The 9,188-nt window shown below is 34.6% G+C and overlaps 1 protein-coding gene across 3 annotated transcripts; it reads right to left on the reverse strand.

Moving 5' to 3' along the window:
* Nucleotides 1–388: 388 nt before the first annotated feature.
* On the reverse strand, nt 389–8,766 carry LOC142613601 (type I inositol polyphosphate 5-phosphatase 2). Of its 3 annotated transcripts, XM_075786018.1 has the most exons (11): nt 8,016–8,766; nt 7,797–7,902; nt 7,622–7,714; nt 7,018–7,105; nt 6,827–6,931; nt 4,729–5,557; nt 4,039–4,223; nt 3,697–3,805; nt 3,442–3,590; nt 1,779–1,993; nt 389–859 (listed from the first exon to the last, which is right to left on the reverse strand). In XM_075786018.1, the coding sequence occupies exons 1-10, from the start codon at nt 8,043–8,045 to the stop codon at nt 1,792–1,794; spliced, it is 1,896 nt and encodes a 631-aa protein (XP_075642133.1). In that variant the 5' UTR covers nt 8,046–8,766; the 3' UTR covers nt 389–859; nt 1,779–1,791. The 3 variants fall into 3 exon arrangements, with proteins under 3 accessions (XP_075642133.1, XP_075642134.1, XP_075642135.1); XM_075786019.1 differs by lacking the exons at nt 7,622–7,714; nt 7,797–7,902; nt 8,016–8,766 and adding an exon at nt 7,204–7,242; XM_075786020.1 differs by lacking the exons at nt 7,622–7,714; nt 7,797–7,902; nt 8,016–8,766 and having other exon boundaries at nt 7,023–7,105.
* Between the last annotated feature and the right edge of the window lie 422 nt (nt 8,767–9,188).

Here is a 9,188-nt window from a genome sequence, read left to right on the forward strand (position 1 = left end):
TAGATTTAAGGTGCTTCTCTTCTGTGTTTTAATTGCAGTTGCAGGGGATTTTGAGTGGCAATCTATGGAACTGCAGTTTTGGGTTCTGCAGCATTTGTCTGCTTGTCACTATAGTCTGTGCTCATTGTTCTATCTCTCTTTGGGTAATAGTATTCATCTCATTCATAAACAAAACAATATATATATATATATATATATATATATATATATATATTTTTTTTTTTTTTTTCTGTGTAATTTAAACTGCTAAAAGAACATTAAAATTACAGTTCAACAAAAACATATTGCACACTTTATCATTGGAATCAACTAGGCTTTTAATTACTTAAAAAAAAAAAAACACAAACTCTTGCAAATAAAAGGAAATTGATAAAAAAGCAACTAACTCAAGTTACCGGCTAGTATATCTTAAATGTAAACCTTTTCATTCCCCCCACCCAAAAAAAAAAAAGGGAAACCAAGATAGAGGAAAAATTACATGTATTACTCCAAGTGTTAGTGGACTATCAAATAACATTTATAGTAGCTCCACAAACCCATCACAAAATTTGAAAAAAGAACTATACAGACCCGCAACACCACAAAACTGGTAAATCCACCGATAACACAAATGTTTGGAGGTCCTCTAGAAATAGAAGGAAATAGGTTGGCTTTTGCTATATACATTCATATCTTATTCCTCTTAACTTATTAGCTTGAATGACCTAAATCAGACTTGTGATCCCAGCTGAAATACTTGACTGTGACCATCACTTCTTGTAAGCTATAGTCAGGCATTGATGATGTTGGTTGATGGCATCTTGAAATCCAATAATCAGACAAGATACCACCTTGCAACTTGCCACAATGATTTGCAACCCTGTTTGAGAGTTTAATTATGTTAGTATATGCATGAAACATCAATCTCGTTATATTCTTCAAAGCATAGATAAGTAAGCAACTTCATCTAGTCATCTTTAAGATACTTTTCAGGTGCCTCTTGCAAAGAATCACTCCAATGGGGCATAAATTTCCAAAACACGAAAGATTCACTCTAAGATGGTTGTCTGATTATCTGACCAGGTTTAAGTAAATGACTGAAAAGGTTGAACAAGAAAAAGTGGGCTGCATACTATTTGGTATAGAACATAACATCTAACGTTATCAATCATCATGGTCTGCAACACATCAAGGAATACTGACATGTGCAATTGGATTGAACAATGTATTCAGAGTTTGAACTATCCTTCAGAATCAGCATTGGTAAGAATCTAATACATATACTGCTCTTTTTCAGAAAGATGATGTGATTACTCGGGCATATTTGAAGAAATTAAAAATAAATTTCCAGAAACAAAATTGACCTAACTTATGGACAATATATCAGATAATCTTGAAAATTTAGAGCTATTGTGCTATGTATTTAGTTTAACTTTACATCAATCTGGAGTAGTCTTATAGATCTACTAACAATCTCAACTTTGATGGCCTATGATATTATTTTGCTGAGTTTCGCATATATGGAAAATGATGCAAAAGATTTTACTCAAGATATGTATGGCCGTTCAAACAAACTATTTTCGTGAAAAGATCTCTTAAGTGGACTCAGTTAATGTCAAGTTTAATCTATGTAACATTTACGGGCACTTCTTATTGATTTCCTCCTTGTCACTTTAATACCTTAGAACACAGCACATTGTGAAAGATTATTTGAGACTTTTATGATACTGGTTATAAGCATTTGTTAAAACTTGTCTTTCATCTTTTCATAATTTTCAACAATGAATTGGGACAATTACCTCTGCTAAGATTCTAATTCTCTTCATTAAGGAAAATTTCAGGATGTACAGCCGCACTGTTGACATGGAGAGCCCTTTTCAGTTTCCGATGGTCTAAGACTTCAACTTCAACCAAGAAATTTGAACTAACTGGTCGATGATCTGAGAGCCTTATATCTGCCCGCTTGTAGGAAACTTGTTTTATGCCTTTTCCAAACCGAAGTATACGATCACACCTGCATAAATATCAACTGCTCAGTTAGCTAAATTTCTGAGCATTTGTCTAAAGAAAGCTACAGTGTGTCAATACTTGATCAATATTTCATCGAACATACTCAAGTTGACTCATACAGTCTTGAGTTCTAAGGGATCAAGCTCTATCACTTGATCTGAAAAATATAGGTAATCCGATGCACCCCACTCAAGTTTTGAGTCCATTTGTTGAGTATCAAAGCAATGGCGCTCAGGATGTCCAGAGAAAAACTGCTAAGTCTACCAACCTGCCCCATACCAATGTGTTTGGACTACTTTTTCCAGTCTAATGGGCTACAATGGTTTCAAAACTAGAAAAACCAACTAGAAAGGTTTGGTATCAGGTTCAAAAGTTTTGACAAACAAGCGAACCCAAACAAATACAACAATTATGTTACCAGAAAAAAAAAAAAAAATATATATATATATATATATATATATATATATATATATATATATATTGTATAGTTCAATACTGATTTTTTATTTTTTTTATTTTTTGAGAATATATACTGATTTTTTATTAGAACCTATATTATATTATTTATTTCTTAATAAAATATGTATACAATGCAATGGGGGGATGGGCATTGCTAGCAAAGATCCATCTTAGTTAAAAATTTAACCATACTTTTTCATCTAGTATGGGCCTTCAGATTTGGTCGATATGTGCAGCAAGAACAAATTATTTTTACAATAGAATCTTAAATGGTTAGATGAATTATTGGAATGATTCAAATAATTGTTTTGCAGAGTTATTCAAATTATCATCAAAGAAAAAAGGCCCAAATTGACCTGGTAGTACTAGTCTAAACTGACAATCTAAATCGATCCAAAATGATCACATTTGGATTGGTTCCAGTTTGGCTACTATCCAAACCGTGATGTAAGTCTGGTTTGAAAAGAATCAAACCAGTCTTGTATACATCCCTGAATGATACCATGGAAACTGTTTGTTGCATACATTGTGTGCATTTACACACTGCCCAAAACAATCAAACTAGAAAAAAAAAAATGACTTTTTTTTTTGCGAGGGATAGAGTGTGTAAATGCACATGTGTGCAACATAATTTTCCCAATAAAAAATCATGCAAAGTGTTAGAATTATGGTTAAGTGATTAAATTCATCATTTCTTAATAGCTTAAGCTTTTAAGAGAATCGATAATTTAACAAAAAGCTCAACTAACTTCTTATAAAAGCATAATGCGTGCCATAATTTTTGAGTTTTTCCCATCAATCCCTCTTCAAGGTGGTATATGATGTTTTTGGTGCATGCATCCTTCCTCTCACATGAGGGTGAACTCCACAAGTGTGAGGTCCACCCTCATGTGAGAGGGAAGATGCATATCGAAACACTGTGTTTTCTATGTATTTTATTGTTCCTCAACACCAGGTTCACAATCTTGATAGTCCCAAGAAAGTAGTGCTTACCAAGCTGGAGACCTCTTCTTCTCCCCTTCTTTAGGGTTTTCACCAACATATCTATCAGAGTTGATTTCATACTTGTAAGTGGGTGGAAACTCTATCTTCCCCTCTTTCCATCCATCAAATACATGCCCACTATGGAGTTCCTTGCTTAGCTGCCACATAAAAGGATATCATTGAACATCAAATTTCCATCAATGCCAATTTATTTCCATCCATCAAATTTCCAATAATGCAAACTTAAAGCATTACAAGTCTCACCTGATCGTTGTTGAGAAGTTCAGCCCATCTTCTTAAAGCAACAAGTTTCCTCACTTCCTCATCCAACATATTGATACGATAATTCAAATCCCCAAACCAAAATATCTGACTGCTTACAAAGGGATCCAATCATAAATTTACATTCCAGGTAAAAATGTTAGAGATTAAATAACAACATATTTTGACCAACTATTGAATAGACAACAGTATCTGAACCAGTCTAAACATAGACCTATGACCAAATCGAAATTCCATGCTGCAACAAGTTTCCTTAAAAAATAAAGCTCACATGAAGATTTTGTGCTACATAAATGGAATTTCAAATGCGAAAATAATGCTTACTCATGAGAAGGAATTGTTTGTGGTTGATCTGTATCAAAGATAGATGAGAAATGGGTCCGCCGTATAATCTCATTAACATCAGAATTACGCCTCTGTTCAGCCCCATCCTTCTGGCCAGAGGTCAGATGAGAACAAACAAAGCACATCCGGGATTGAAACAATGACATGCTAACAGAAACCGATCCCTACATCAGAAACCACAAGTTGGTTAAGACATCCAGTCAAATCGAAACAAGTAATCATCATACACATATAGTGAAATGTCATCTCCCCTCTACAATTGATGCAATCTCCAGCCTGCCACCAATCACATTGCAATGCATCATAATATGGAGGGCACTGTTTTCTTGTCGTAGAAGTAAAAAAATTCAAGTGAACTAACCAAATATTACTTACTATTTAGTGGCATGGAAGCAGAAACACTTCATAGCATGATGCAGTGTGATGTAATTCTCTCCAGACTGTAGCAATAATGTAATAACAAGTAATTGTAGAGGTTAAGAGACGAATTATGAAGGTTCTATTTTAGTCTCAGCCATTATCAATGTAGTTTTCAAATTTCACCAGGTTGCATCCAGGAAAGAGATTTTACCCCCACCACCATTCTTTTTAGTGTGTGTGCATGTGAGGAAGGGGAACACGTATGCTATGAAGGTTGTTGCATTTCTATAATGGAATTAAAGGCACTACCTTATTTCCCATGTAGCCCATTAGACCAACTCCAACAGGAGAAACTTTCAAATTGTTGATATGTCTTCTGAAGCTCTTACGCACCCAAACTGATACGTATATCCCTACCATCTGCTTGCTGACAATCCTCACATACCTATGACGTGACTTCAAACAGTTTTTGGTAACTTCATTAGTTTGCTGAGCCTGTGGAAGTTCAAGAAATTCATCATCTTCCTCATCAGAAAAAGTTCCAGATACATCAGATAGAGAATCAAGAACTTCAGGCTTCTCTTGCTGCTCCATCCACATCAAGCCTAAGTTACCTGAGCTATGGTGCGAACGTTTCAATCTACTACATTCTAATGAAAAACTTTTAGGACTTGCTGGTAGAGAATTATCTGTCAAGTTAAATCCAATTCTTCCGGAACTGCTGAATACTCTACGCAATTTTGAATTGGAGGAGATCACTTGAGGGGTTGCATCTAATGAACGTTCAGGCCAGTCTAATTCATTATTGCAATCAATACCATATATTCTCTTCAATGGTAAATTCATTCCAAAACCAATTACTTTATCCAATGCCTCCTGTTCCATGTCATAATTATTTGTTGTCATGACGTATTCATCGCTCATCATCTCTAATGGATCAACCTCAGCTGCAAGTACATCAGCAACAGAAGAAGTCCTCATCACTGGGGAGGGTGGGGCACTATAGCATTTGTGTTTGCTTTCAGGTTCCAAAGATTTGTTGAGGGTTTTTCGTATAATCGCCTCCCATTTTGGTATGGGGCTACTATCCTCTGCCCCCAGTACATTCCCGGCATTCAAAGGGACTACCTCTTGGAAACTGGAAAAAGCAAATAGATTATATTAAAATCAGTTGATAGACTATTGAACCTTCTCAGCTGCCAAAAGTTTTAGCTAATAAATGACCATTGTATAGAAGAGAGAGAACACTTTAACACGCAATGTCAACAGTCCCAAAATCATGAAGGACAGCCGCATGCACTTTTAGTTTTAGATTTAGATATAAAAGATTATATATGTAAAGGGAGAAACATTGCGGCTTAAACAAACAAGAACATATGACCATTCAACATGTTCCTTCTTAAAATGTGGAAAAATATTAGATATATGTTTGTTTCCAGAGTACTTAAGAAATCTGCAGCAACTGAAATATGAGCAGAATTTATTCCAGTTCAATGAACTTGAAGCATTCTGGGTCTGAATGTTGGAGGAATGATCAGGGGGGTGCATAGTAGTGTAGATGGATGTATATTATTTGATTTTAATGTGTATGCATATGAATTTAGGTTTGCTTTTTAAGTGTAATACATTAAGAATCAACATGCTCTCAGACCCCTCAAAAAAAAAAAAAAAAGCTCTCGGACCCAAGGTGAACAGTAATGAGTCAATTGCCAAAATCCAGTTGGTAGCAGAACCTTTGCCAAGAACAAATGTCAGGCAAGGAAATCTACCATATTGGCTATGCAGTACAAACTTATTCAACCAATAGCCCTCCAAAATATCTCTAGACTAGAACATATAAACAGATAATTATGCAGTGTAGACATGGATGTCCCACGGTAAAATATTCACAGAATCATCTTCTGCATGGCTGGATAGATACAAATTCTTGTTAAATCTAAAATGAAGCCTTCAATTAGACCACAAAACTTAGGAACTTGAATACAAGCTAGTAGTGTGTACAAATAATTATGAAGTCAAACAAAACCCAATGAAGAGATCACCCTATTCACATAAGAAAAAGAATAAAGCTCAATAAATTTTATCAAAAGAAGAAAGAAATATCCAGTTCTGTGCAATATACTACTGATTCATTCAATTTTCATTGGACATCCCAGCATCTGACTACAAAGTTTGTCACTTTTTAAGGTCAGCATTCTACTATTTTCAACATATTCTACCTGAACTTATTAGTGAGATGGTTTTTAATATAATATATATTTTTTGACTATAAAGTGTTCAAAAACATTGATGGGCACTATTAGCTTTGACAATCAATTGTATCTTAGTCAAAAACTGTAGTTTACACAAGACACAAATTGACCGCCATCTAATGAAGCACCAGTCACAGGGATGAGGAAGTACTCACCCAAGAATGTAAATATCTGCTGGCTCTTCTGTACAAAGCCAGTCATCAATCTCAAGATCTTCACATGGAAGTCTTCCAGCAACATTCCAAGTACCAATTGTCACCCTACAGTAAATAAATGTCATTATAAGAATCCAGTGAGATACAAAATAGTAATACCTATAGATAGCATAGGCAGGTCACCGTCAAACCTCACATCCTTTGTATTTATGTACTGCGCACGCAGAGTTTCTGATTTTCCTCTCCTGTGTCTTAACTGATACCCCTTGGAAGGTGTATCTGCATGAATGGAAATCAAAACCAAAGATGATAGTTATCAGATGACAAAATCATTAAAATATCAGGAAACTATTTCACAAATTATTAAGCTAATTGACCTAAAGGTTTCTTTGGCTCCATTCAGATTTGAAGGACTAAGATGGAGCTAAAGAAAAATGCTAACATAATTTCCATGATCCATACCATGCTTCAAATCCAAGGTCACATAAAAAAGTAATAAAAATTCTGACCATGGTAGCCTTCGGCCCTTCAGCTAAGAATAAAAAATTAGAAATGTTGAACAAAGAAATAATAGCAAAACTATATAGAAACAAAACAAGGAAGATCACACAGATGAGCTTAACGCCTTAACCACAGATGTTCTTAGGAAAAATAAGCACCGGCAAATGGTAAAACATTCCAGTAATAGTAAAGATGACAGAAAATATGCATACTTTTAATTAAACATGAATAGATATTGAGAAAGCAGTTTCATCCTAATAGGACCAATCAATTAAACAGAAAGCAAAGGATTGCCTGAAGTTTGACAGGAGAAAATGGATTGGTTTCTGTGTGTCCTATGGGCATGCTCCTCATCCACTTGCATGTTTGCATCTTTAAGAGAGCAAGCTGGAAAAAAGTTGCAGAAACCATAATCAAGCAGAAAAGGCAAAACAAATAACTTGTAATGGTAAACATGCTAAAACCATACCATCATCTTCACTCTCAGTTTCGGTGTCAACCTCATCTTCGCTAAAATCATACACCTTAGGCTTTATATTTAACCATTTCTTCATCACAAGGGAAGGCCAAAAGGCCTGCAATCAAATGTAATTGGCCAAATAAATCATCAAGAATCATATCTTTATTTATATATAATCTTAATACACAACAACTGGTAAAAGAAGTCCTTGATGACTTCAAAACATACCTCAGAATGCTTCCCTCGCCTGGTTCTCATTCTCTCAAGATCAAAAACTTTACACTAAAAGCCAGAAACACTTATGTACTAGACTTCAAAGCCACAGGTTCCTGAACCTTGAAACAAGCACAAGCATGCAATTGTCACTGTTCTAGCATATAAATAAACAACTAAGAATTTTTCTAGACATCACTATACGAGAAAGTCCATGGGTAGGCTTATTTGATGCCAAATAAAATGAACACTCATGCGAGGACCAAATAGAAAGGACAGAAAAAATGTGGACATATCTAACAGACATCTTCAACCTCAACTTGCAAAAAAATAATACTCAATGGTCCTTGCTTACGTTACAATTTTCCAATAACATAATAAGAAAGATATAGTTGAAAATTCAATAACAGACCAAAAAGTTCAATAAAAGCTAAACTGTCATTTTCATGACAACCAATGTGTAATCCCAAAAATCCGTGGATGCTACAGCTATTTCTTTCAGCAAGGTGGTAGGAAAAATAAGCCATTGACAGAAGAGAGAAAAGTATAATATAATCAAAGAAACCCCATTAAGAAGAAATCATATATTCAATAAATTGCCAACAATTTAATGAACCCAAAAGCTAACTACACGTGCATTAAAAAAATCCAACTGTGTGCTCACAACAATGCAAATTGCTGACTCATCCGCACACCTTAATCTGCAAATCACAATGATACAACAACAGTAAGCTAATCTCACCACACACACACACTCATATTCAATTCAGAAACCAAAGCCACAATGTATCTGCCAATCACAAACAGTGATTTCACACTAGCAACTATAGACAAACGTCCTAATAATAAACACACCAATTATATGAAACATGATAACAAACCATTCATATCAGTCATTCAGAGTCACAGCCAAGATTTGCATTGACCCACCACTACTAAATTTCCTGCAACATAAAATTAATTAATTAAACAAAACAAAACAAAGGGGGTTGACACTAAAAAATAGAATCCAAGTCAAATGGGTAACTAAAAAAATTAATTTAAAAAAATAATAATTAAGCTAAACCACTCACAGCTGTAGACTAATTGGTAGGTCGGTAGACCTTTATTTGTTAAAAAAATATTGACCATTATCTTTTTTGTTTTTTTTTTTTTTGACCACTATCTAACTGTATAATATATTATAAT

Source organism: Castanea sativa, chromosome 10 (genome assembly GCF_040712315.1).
Source record: "Castanea sativa cultivar Marrone di Chiusa Pesio chromosome 10, ASM4071231v1".
NCBI lineage: Eukaryota > Viridiplantae > Streptophyta > Magnoliopsida > Fagales > Fagaceae > Castanea > Castanea sativa.

Coding starts and splice junctions, on each gene's coding strand:
- LOC142613601 (XM_075786018.1), bottom strand. CDS start 8,045: ATGAGAACCAGGCGAGGGAAGCATTCTGAG. Junction 7,903..8,015: donor GGCGAGGGAAGCATTCTGAG/GTATGTTTTGAA, acceptor ATTTGATTGCAG/GCCTTTTGGCCTTCCCTTGT. Junction 5,558..6,826: donor GCAGATATTTACATTCTTGG/GTGAGTACTTCC, acceptor TGCTTTTTCCAG/TTTCCAAGAGGTAGTCCCTT.